Raw genomic sequence first — 11,638 nt, 5'->3', positions numbered from 1 at the left:
TCTTAGTTGGAGCGGAAGCTTTAAGAAATGAAGTGATAAAGAGAAAGAGGGATTGATATCCATCTCCAACATAAGTACTAGTACTTACTTTGACAACATTTTTTTTTTTACGAATACTTTGTTAACATTTGTTACTTTAAAAATGTATGTCATCAAATAAGTATAATCAGCAAGGATAAACTCTACAACATGAACTAAATTTCGAAACTCGGCCAGAAGATGTGTTAATAGAATTTTTGGAGAAAACCTACATGAAAATCCAAAAAACAACAATTACAATAAGAACTTGTTTAACTATTTTATAACTATAATTTTATTATAAATAAAAAAAAAATAAAAAATAAAAACTATCTTAAACTATGTGCACCTTAGCTGAAATCGTCTTAAGATTCGTGGTTTCTTAGTTTTTTTTTTTTCTTTTTCCACTCAATTAATCTCTTGATAAAAAATTATTCCAACATTAGTGCTTGTCATTTTATACTGATGATAAAATTAATCTCATATTCATCCTTACGGATAGAATAATTTGTCCCTTGTATAAAAAAGTTTAAATCCCGTGAGCATAACTCAGTTGGTAGGGATATTGCATATTATATGCAGAAGCCGGGGTTCGAACCCCGGATACTCCACTTCTCCACAATTAAATTGTGTGAGCTCTAGTCACTAGGCTACTTGACCAAAAAAAAAAAAAAGTTTAAAACTATATTATCTTTTTCTAAATAGTAAATTTGATGAGAAAAATTGTAAGAGATTAAATTGGGTCTTTGCTCTATTTATCAATAAATTTAAGTTTATTGACTTTCTAATATATTCAAGGCTTAAATATGATATTCGTCCATGTAATTTGGACGAGTTTTGATTTTCATCCCTGTAAAAAAAAAAATTGAAGTACGTCCTTGTAAAAAAAAAAATTGTTTGAAAAAGGTCCTTGTCCGCACTTCATCATTGAGTTGGCATAGTTTTGCCCACGTGGCGATGATGTGGCATGCCACATAATAAAAAGTATTTTTTAAATTTTAAAACTAGTTTTAAAAATTAAAAAACTGAAAAAAATTTAAAAAATAAATAAATCATAAAAAAATTCCAAATATTTTTTTGATCATATAATTTTTAAATATATATATTAGTTTTTTTTTTTTTAAATCTGGAAATGAAATTTTGAAAATTAAAATATGATAAGAAATTTTTTAAAAATTATATAATCTCAAAATTCATAACTTTTGACAATATAATTGTCAGTATTTTAAAAAAAAATTAATATATAATTTTGAAAATTAAAATATGATAATATTCACATTTTTAAAATTTTTCAAAAACTTTAATTTTAACAGTTTTTTTTGTCACAAAAATAATTTTTCAAAAATTTTAATTTTCGAGGTTTTTTCTTTTAAAAAAAATTATTTTTTTTAAAAGAACAAGAAAATAACTTTTCAAAAAATAAAAAAAAATTCTTGGAAAAAATCTGAAAATTATATGTTCAATTTTTTAAAAAAAATATTGACAACTTTATTTTCAAATTTATATTCATATTTTATTTAATTAATTTTTTTTTCATATTTCAAAAAATTATATTTTTAAAAATGTATATAATCGGAAAAATTTATGATTTTTTTAATTTCAAAAAACAATTTTCAGAATTTTAAAAATGTTTTTAAAATTTAATATTATGTGGCATGCTACCTAGCAAAAGTTGCACAGTCAGCAACTGCCACGTGGCCAAAACCATGTCACTTCAGCTGAATAGTGGAGTCAGGGACCATTTTCAAACAATTTTTTTTTTTTGCAGGGATGTATTTCAATTTTATTTTTTTGCAGCGACGACGAAAATTAAAACTGGACCAATTTACACGGACGATTATCATATTTAAGTCGAATCTATATTCAATTGTTTTTGTCAATTTTTTTTTTGAGTAAATAGTCAATTTCCCCCCTGAAATTGTAAGTTTCATCAATTACTCCTCTGAAATTAACAAAACTTCAATTACCCCCGTGAAATTTCACAACGTTAGTCAATTAACCCCCTCCGTCAAATTTTTATGTTAGTGAACATGATGTTTTGCAAATACCCCCTGTAGTTTTGCACTTATGTGCAAAATGCCCCCAAACTTAAAAATTTATATTATTTTTTTCTTAAAAACAAACAATTAATAGTTAAATATTAAAGCTAACTATTAATTTTGGAGTTTGAAAAAACTACATACATATATACATCAAAATAGGGAAAAATGTGTATTTTTAAAGTGACAATAATGATTATTTCTAATAGACAAATTATTATTTTTAGAGGTTTATAAACAAATTAATAATCAGATTTAAATTTATATTTTCTCCTTCACCATCTTAGTCTTTTAACTCCTCCAACTCCTTCAACAATTTACTCAAACTATTTAAACTACACAACCCCCAATATTAATCCACAAATCATCCCATTATTGTCACTTTAAAAAATACATATTTTTCCCCATTTTGGAACCTATTTTGATGTATATATGCATGTAGTTTTCCAAAATTCCAAAATTAATAGTTAGTTTTAATATTTAACTATTAATTGTTTGTTTTTTAAAAAAAAATAATATAAATTTTTAAGTTAGGGGGGCATTTTGCACATAAGTGCAAAACTTCAGGAGGGTATTTGCAAAACGTCATGTTCACTAACAGAAAAATTTTGAAAAATTACAATTTCAGAAGGAAAAATTGACTATTTACTTTTTTTTATTTCATCGTTAATGAAGTACTACTAGTACAAGACAGAGGTCAATGAAAAGTCGCAAGAAACCGCGGTGAATCTTTGTCCTTGAATTTCGTCGGATTTTAACTGCTAAACTAATCACAACTTGCATAACAACCACAACAACAAGAGTAAATAATAAGGGGAAACAGGGTAACGACAAAGTGAGGAAAATATCCAAATCTCTAAGCAAATCAAAGTTCACAAAAAAAAATATATAAATTACAGGGTAAATTAAAAAAAATATTTTACAGAAAGAAAAACAAAAAATGACCTATATTACAGGGGTAAAGCACCATTAACCCAAAATATAAAAATATATTCAATCAGTATTTTTTTTAATAGAAATTTATTCATTCAGTATTAAATTATACCAGAAGCACAGATTTTTAAAGAGATTTTGGATTTAAATTCAGCTCTTAAAATGCAATAATATTTAATCTTTTGAGAAGAATTGATTAGTTTATATATTTATACCAAATTTACACACTAAAAATCTTTATTAAAATAATAAGTCACTTTCTTTCAATGAACCATTAACGTTTTTCCTATTATATTCTTTATTATTTAATATTCTTTCTTTTATTAACTCATAGCAAAAAATAAAAAGGAAAATGATATGTTAAGAGAAAACTTTTTGAGGTTGATGAGTTCTTTTTGGATTTGAACCTCTCAAAAGTGTTTTTTTTTTTTAAGCTCAATGTGAAAGACCTTCTTTCATTTTCTCTGCAGCTCTTATCACCTTGTGAGTATCACCACAATTTGTTTTTTCCTTTCTTTCAAGTTCTCAACTTTTGGAGTTTAGTGTCTTTGCTAGATTTGGTTGGATTTGTATGTTTTTTTGGAAGTTTATGATGCCAGAAAAGGTTTTAACTTCGATTCCTATGCATCAATGGCGAATTGGGTTACTCACTGTTTTGGTTCTATTTGGAATGTTCATTGTTTGGAGCATTGATGGATGCACTGTTAAGAATGTTTTTCAAGGTTTAAGGTATCGTCGTTCACATTATCTTGCTCATGTTTCTCCTACTACTTTTAATCTTTCACATCAAGATTTGTTTCCTGTTAGTTTAGAAGATCAAAACCAACCCAACAATACCCATGTTTCTTCTGTTAATGTTACTTTAGCTCAAAAACTTGATAAAAACCTAGAAAGTTTTGATCTTGTTAAGAATAATGTTGCAACTTGGGTTCAAAGTGAATTAGAGCTTAATTTGACGACAAATCTTTTAGCAAGATGGTTAGCTAAGGGAGGTGAACCTTGTAAAGATTCTAAGACTGTTGAGATTTCAATTCCTGGGTTGGATTTGGATGGTGGGAATTTGATTGAGTTATCAGCTGGTGATATACATGAATTTGGTTTTCAAGCATTGGATGATTCGGGGAAGTCTCGATGTTTAGGTGGTGATTACTTTGAGACTAGTCTTTCGGGGGAATCGTGGAAATCTAGGCCGTTGGTGAAAGATTTTAGTAATGGATCTTACTCGATTTCACTTCAAGTTCATCCTGATTTTGTTGGGGTTTATAATCTTACTATTATCTTGCTTTATAGACACTTTGAAGGTTTGAAGTTTACTCCATGGAGATTTGTTTACGATCGAATGGTTCGTAGTATTGCAATTAGATTCTATAAGGATGATATTTTGATACCGGAGCTGCAGAGTTGCAAGGCTGCTGATTTTGAAAGGGATGTTTGGTGTGGAAGGTGGACAAGGCATGGCAGGAATGATGACTGTGTCATTGGTAATGACGGTAGATACCGATGCCTAGCATGGAATTTTCCTTGCAAATCTCCCTGGTGTGATGGTTCATTAGGAGCTTTGGAGAGTAATGGTTGGGTGTACTCGACGCATTGCTCATTCAAGATGTATTCAGCTGAGCCTGCTTGGAATTGCTTGAAGAATCGATGGATTTTCTTCTGGGGCGATTCAAATCATGTTGACACGATACGTAATATGCTCAATTTTATTTTAGATTTGCCTGAGGTACATTCTGTCCCAAGAAGATTTGACATGAATTTTTCAAACCCAGCCGATCCGTCTCAAACTGTTAGGATTACAAGCATCTTCAATGGTCATTGGAATGAAACACAAAACTATCTAGGGCTGGATTCACTGAGAGATGAGGGCTTTCAAAACTTGTTGAAGAAATACTTCTCAGAAGACACAGTACCAGACACTGTGATCATGAACTCTGGCTTGCATGACGGTGTCCACTTTCGTAGTATACGAGCATTCTCTGTGGGAGCAGACTATGCAGCATCTTTTTGGGCAGATGTTATGAAGACAGTGAGGCAAAGGGGATTGGCACTGCCAAGAGTGTTTTACCGGAATACGGTCGCAACCGGTGGATATGCAAGATCACTAGCATTTAATCCTAACAAGATGGATGTGTTCAATGGTGTTTTCTTAGAGAAACTAAAGCAAACGGGCATTGTCTCCGGTGTGATTGATAACTTTGATATGACATTTCCGTGGCATTTTGATAACCGATGTAACGATGGAGTTCATTATGGAAGGGCTCCGGCAAAGATGAAGTGGAAAGATGGTCAAATTGGTCATCAATATTTTGTGGACCTCATGTTAGCTCATGTTCTTCTCAATGCACTGTGTGCAAGATAGCCATGCATCTTTTGTTAGAAGAGATTATATGAACTTGAAGACTATTGAGGTAGTGTTCACTTGGTTACACGTTTGCATTTTATGAAAAATTAGGGTTGATATTCTTTCTTGCTCATATATTTTTTTGTTAGCATTAGTCATGAATCATGCATTCATGATGAGATTGTTCCATTTGTAGATTAATACAGAGGATTTTAACTCCTCAAAACACATTTTACTACTATCATAATTCAAAGGCTATTCTTTTTGTTTGCATAGTTTCTTGGCCTACAAATATTACCACCTTTTGATAAATTTCCATGTCTCTTTTTAAAGGAACCTCTTCAATTTTCAAGTGCGTTAAAAATTTATTTACTAAAATAGTAAAATGCCTCTACTTATTTTACATATTTTTCGGGTAACCAATACATAAATAAAAAATACAATGAAGGGTAAATTAAATCTTGCTATCAATTTTCTTTAATTCCATTGATTTAGTCAACATAATTCTATACTTGTACTATGGATGCTGTAGAATTAATGCAATGAGTTGCACCGTCTACTCTACAATCATGTGGTCAGTTAGTTAGAATGAATGAATAGATTGCTTTGTGCCTTTCTTGTTGGCAGTGAACAATTATAATTAATGATGGCACCAAACAACTACCAAAGTTCTTAATTAATGTTTGTTATTTAGAGGAACCCAGTTATCAACTCATACATCAATCAATTGCGGTTGACACATGCAGTTGGACCTTCCGGTCACACCTGCACTAACTTGGTTTCAAGTTTGGAATTCTATATTTTGTAGGTTATGTACATAATTGTGTTTGTAAATAGACAGACATTGAGGTTGATGGTTCTCCATCTTCTATAGGATCTGTTTTCAACAACAATCAAGTTTTATCCAACTAAATAAGGTCAGCTATATGAATCAAATTATATCATAATGTTCAAGCATAAATCATATTTGTATTCATCTCATTAACCTCTATACCAACTCTAATATAAATTTTATTTTTGTAAAGAAGAAAACTCAGACATCAACTTCATTACCTTTTAAATTTTATTTGACAAACCTGCTAAGGATTGCTCAATTTTGGATGGCATCTCTTCAATACCTTATCATAATCTCTATACAATAAGTCATCTTCCTGTCTTCTATACGACTCCCTCTATAAGAACTTTTTACATTTTTCACATTTCTTAAAAAAAAATTGTTAGTGCATTAAATTTGACTTTTCATATTTCAAAACTAGTTAGTAGTATTAATTAGAGGTATATTTAAGAAAAAAATAATAAATACATCTAGTAATTTGAATATGAGTTTATATTTAAAGACAAATTTTTAGTCAAAAATGTGCTTAGATATAGGAACAAAGATATTATTTTTTATTTTTGTGGTTTGTTTAAAAGGCAAACCATTATGGATCAACTTTTTGTAGTTTCCTTTTAGTTTCCATTTAAGAAGGGAAGAAAAGGGGTGAGAATTTTTCAAATTAATTATTTTTGATGTTGTTTCATGCTAATTATAGTTCATATATTTAAAATAATTTAAACTCTTTTCCTCCCTCCAAATTCGTGCAAGGGTCTGTTTAAAAGTTTATGAGTGGAGAGGAAGTCTTTGCAAAAAAAAAAAAAAAGAGGAAAAGAAAAATTATGGAAGGATAGTCCCCAAAGTTGAAAGGGGTGTTATTTTTCTCCGTAATACAAAATTCTTTGTCAATGAAAGTGATTCAGTTGATAAAAAGTTGACTCATACTTCACAAAAGCGTGAGTTAAATTCTCAATGTCAATTTTGTAAATGATGTAAGTATCTCAGGTGGTGCATGCTTAGCTTTGAGACATGACATAACTCTGACGAGCCTTAAAGTCTAACCCACTTACACTTTTGAATACCAAAAAAAAAAATTCTATAATAAGGATTACTAAAAAAAAATGTATTAGAGCAAGATTTTGGAGAGCTTAAAAAAATTCAAATATGTTCCATCTCTCTATAATACTAACAAATAGTTTAATTAGTATATTAGTGTATAATTATTTTACGTATGATGTGTTAGTCACGCCAATTACTGAATATGCTAACTCATATGTTTTCGTATTCATCAATACAATGAAGATTGTGCCGAGCCCATTGGATATGCCAATTTTACATAATTGACATGCGTTATTGAATTAATTTTAAATTTAATAAAAAAAAAACTCAATTATATAAATTTAGAAAGTTTTGGTTAACTGCAAAAGAGTAGGAAATCCAAGAAAAAGTTTCGGATCTAAATTTGAGAAAAAAAATTTAATTTTTTTTCTTTAAATATAAAATAAAATATTTATTCAAAACTTAACCCATCTTCTTAATATGAAATGTAGAAGTGATTCTCAAAGTACCCCTCAATCAATCAGCCTAATAGGGTTAAGATTTTTTGTGGAGAGCCCTCCGTAGTGTCCTACTGATCAGAGAAGGATTGATTCAAAGAGTAGGGCAATGTGATTCCAAATGTCCTACTAGAACCATTTGTAAACGCTGCTTCAGGCTTTGTTGAGCTAATTTTCGAATTATTGGAGGTCCTCGATTGATGGTGATAGATACTATGGTAACTAGATAAAGTGGTGGGACATACATTAATTTTATCCAATAAAAGAGTGAATGTTAAAGAAAGTACTTAAAAGAGAGTGTTGTTAGCATTCCTCATGGTAACTATCCTTTGGATGATTTGGTGTAGACAAAATCAGAAAGGTTGGAACGATGTATTCCCAGTGGCGTTTGAAGTTAGTAGAAGAGCAATAGAGGCTTTGGAAGTTTTACTCGCAAATGGAAGGAGATAAATCAACAACCGAACTTGCTGATAAGATAAGAAATATTCATAGAGCTATATTCCAAATGAAGAGCATATGATAATAAGCTATGAAAAGAATATAACTAGTCCATACATCTAACTAGTTCATCCATACTTGTAAGAAAAACTATCAAAAGAATCATAATTTTTTGGCCTAAATATAAACGAAAATCATCAAATTTAACTCTTTTTAATATCATTATTCTAAAAATTCTATTATTAATTCTTTTTTTTTTTTTTTTGTGAAAATATCTATTATTAATTCTACTATTGTTAACATCACTATTCTAAAAATATCTATTATTAATTCTTTTCTTTTTTTGGGTGAAAATATCTATTATTAATTATACTATTTTTTTATCAATTAATTCTACTATTTTTATGATGACTGTATAGTGCCAATCCAAATTTAACATGATATTTATAGTAAAAGATATTTTAGTAAATTGTAAATTTAATTAAGTTCTTAATTCTTTGAAGACTATTAAGTTCTTAATTCTTAATAAGTGTGAAATAGAAAAGTTTTGATTATAAATAAACTAAAGCCAAAATAGAGTAAATAATAATGGCAAAATTTATAAGCAAACATGTAAGCAAAATTAGAAACAGGGGAATCAAACAAAGCGAAGAAAAAAAAAATCAAATCTGTAAGCAAATCAAAGTTCACCAAAAATAAAAGCATATAAAAATATAATACTAATAATAATATAATACTAAAAGTAATAACCCTTAAAATAAAATACTAATAAAAAAGAAAGTTAAGAAAAAAACTTTTGAGGTTCCTCTCAAAGAAAAAAACTTTGAGGTTGATGAGTTCTTTTTGGACTTGAACCTCTCAAAAGTGTTTTTTTCTTTTCTTTTAAGCTTAATGTGAAAGGCCTTCAACCAATTTCTGCATCCTTTGCTTTTGAACTGTGATATGACCTTGTGAGTATCACCACCATTTGTTTTTTCTTGTCATTCACTCTTTCAAGTTTTCAACTATTTTTTGGATTTGGTTGGATTTTGGAAGTTTGTGGTGCAAGAAAAGACAATGATTTTGCCACCGGCGAATCAATGGCGAGTTTGGATACTCACATTTTTGGTTCTATTTGGAATGTTCATAGTTTGTAGCTTTGATGGATGCATTGGTAAGAATGTTTTTCAAGGTTTAAGTTATCGTCGTTCACGTTATCTTTTTCATGATTCTCCTAGTTTTTATGTTTCACTTCAAGAAAATAATGCTATTAGTTTAGATCAAAACCAACCCAACAAAACCCATGTTTCTGTTGATGTTACTTTAGCTGAAAAAGTTGATAAAAACCTAAATAGATTTGATCTTGTTAAGAATAATGTTGCAAGTTGGGTTAAAAGTGAACTAGAGGTTAATTTGACTTCAAATCTCTTAGCTAGATCTAGATGGTTAAAGTTAAATAAGGGAGGTGAACCATGTAAAGATTCTAAGGCTGTTGATATTTCAATTCCTGGCTTGGATGGTGGGAATATGGTAGATTTATCAGCTGGTGATATACATGAATTTGTTTTTCAAGCATTGGATGATTCGAGGAAGGCTCGATGTTTAGGTGGTGATTATTTTGAGACTGATCTTTCGGGGGAATCGTGGAAATCTAGACCGTTGGTGAAAGATTTTAGCAATGGATCTTACTCGATTTCGCTTCAAGTTCATCCTGATTTTGTTGGGGTTTATAATCTTACTATTTTCTTGCTTTATAGACAGTTAGAAGGTTTGAAGCTTACCCCTTGGAAATATGTTTACGACCGAATGGTTCGTAGTATTGCAATTAGATTCTACAAGAATGAGGTTCTCATACCGGAGTTGCAAACTTGCAAGGCTGCTGATTTTGAAAGGGATGTTTGGTGTGGAAGGTGGACAAGGCATGGCAAGAATGACGACTGCTCCATTGGTGATGATGGTAGATACAGATGCCTAGCACCAGATTTTCCTTGCAAATCTCCTTGGTGTGATGGTTCCTTGGGAGTTTTGGAGAGTAATGGTTGGGTGTACTCGACACATTGCTCGTTCAAGATGTATTCAGCTGAGTCTGCTTGGAATTGCTTGAAGAATCGATGGATTTTCTTCTGGGGCGATTCAAATCATGTTGACACGATACGTAATATGCTCAATTTTATTTTAGATTTGCCTGAGGTATATTCTGTCCCGAGAAGATTTGACAGGAACTTTTCAAATCCAAATGACCCCTCTCAAACCGTTAGGATTACAAGTATCTTCAATGGACATTGGAATGATACACAAAACTATCTAGGGTTGGATTCTCTGAGAAATGAAAGGTATCAAAATTTGTTGAAGGAATACTTCTCAGAAGATACAGTCCCGGACACTGTGATCCTAAACTCTGGTTTACACGACGGTGTACACTTTGGTGGTATAAAAGGATTCTCTGTTGCAGCAAAATATGCAGCATCCTTTTGGGCAGATGTTATGAAGACAGTGCAGCAAAGGGGATTGGCAGTGCCGAGAGTCTTTTACCGGACTACAGTTGCAACTGGTGGATATGCAAGATCGCTAGCATATAATCCTAACAAGATGGAGTTATTTAACGGTGTTTTCTTAGAAAAATTGAAGCAAGTGGGCGTTCTATCTGGTGTGATTGATAACTTTGATATGACATTTCCATGGCATTTTGATAACCGGTGTAACGATGGAGTTCACTATGGAAGGGCTCCGGCAAAGATGACGTGGAAAGATGGTCAAATTGGTCATCAATATTTTGTAGACCTTATGTTAGCTCATGTTCTTCTCAATGCACTGTGTGCAAGATAGCCATGTAGCTTCTGTTAGAAAAGACTATAAACTTGAAGACTATTGAGGTAGCTTTCACTTAGTTAAACTTTTGCATTTTCTGAAAAATTAGGTTTGATATTCTTTCTAGCTCATATATTTTGTTAGTCTGAGTTATGTATACATTATGAGATTGTTTCACTTGTAGATTAATACAGAGAGGATTGTAAGTCCTAAAGCACATTATACTATTATCATAATTCAAAGGCATTATTTGCTTGTTTGAACATATTTTCTTGTTTCAAACACCAATGTGCTTAACATGTGACTATGTCATCCGTCTCAAAATATAAGATACTCTTCGGAGATTTTCTTGTCTCTTTTGTTTTTATAGGAATTGAACTTCTTTGAAATTTTGAAGTGTATTAATTATTTATTTACTAAAATACCTATAATTATTTTTTGTGGTTTGCTTGAAAGCCAAGCCATCCACGAATGGAGCAACTTAAATGGGAAGAAAGCTAAAATCATACTCTTTTTATTATATGACTGGCATGGATTTTCAGGAATTCTTAAAAAATAACAAGAGACATCCATTTCACTATTTTTCTTTTAATTGGGATTCATTGTAACATATATTCTCCAATGTCAGATTATCATTAAATTGATAAAAAAAAAAAATCTTAGTTGCAAATTAAGTTTTTTCCTTTTTCCTAATTTATTAGTTAAACGTCGT

The 11,638-nt window shown here is 30.6% G+C and overlaps 2 protein-coding genes across 2 annotated transcripts; both read left to right on the top strand.

Moving 5' to 3' along the window:
- The first annotated feature begins 3,327 nt into the window (after positions 1 to 3,327).
- Positions 3,328 to 5,606, top strand: LOC25494007 (uncharacterized). Its single transcript, XM_013602717.3, has one exon. It carries the CDS (start codon positions 3,562 to 3,564, stop codon positions 5,347 to 5,349), a length of 1,788 nt encoding a protein of 595 aa, XP_013458171.2. The 5' UTR covers positions 3,328 to 3,561; the 3' UTR covers positions 5,350 to 5,606.
- A 3,353-nt stretch (positions 5,607 to 8,959) lies between these two features.
- On the top strand, positions 8,960 to 11,135 carry LOC25494006 (uncharacterized). Its single transcript, XM_013602716.3, has one exon. The coding sequence runs from the start codon at positions 9,196 to 9,198 to the stop codon at positions 10,942 to 10,944; it is 1,749 nt and encodes a 582-aa protein (XP_013458170.1). The 5' UTR covers positions 8,960 to 9,195; the 3' UTR covers positions 10,945 to 11,135.
- The last annotated feature ends 503 nt before the right edge of the window (positions 11,136 to 11,638 follow it).

Source organism: Medicago truncatula, chromosome 4, assembly GCF_003473485.1.
Source record: "Medicago truncatula cultivar Jemalong A17 chromosome 4, MtrunA17r5.0-ANR, whole genome shotgun sequence".
Taxonomy (NCBI): Eukaryota; Viridiplantae; Streptophyta; class Magnoliopsida; order Fabales; family Fabaceae; genus Medicago; species Medicago truncatula.
Note: the sequence above shows the minus strand (reverse complement) of the source record. Positions and strands in the feature narration are given on the sequence as shown.

Bases quoted from the DNA above. Each gene is read 5' to 3' on its own strand.
- LOC25494007 (XM_013602717.3), top strand. From the start codon at position 3,562: ATGTTTTTTTGGAAGTTTATGATGCCAGAAAAGGTTTTAACTTCGATT.
- LOC25494006 (XM_013602716.3), top strand. From the start codon at position 9,196: ATGATTTTGCCACCGGCGAATCAATGGCGAGTTTGGATACTCACATTT.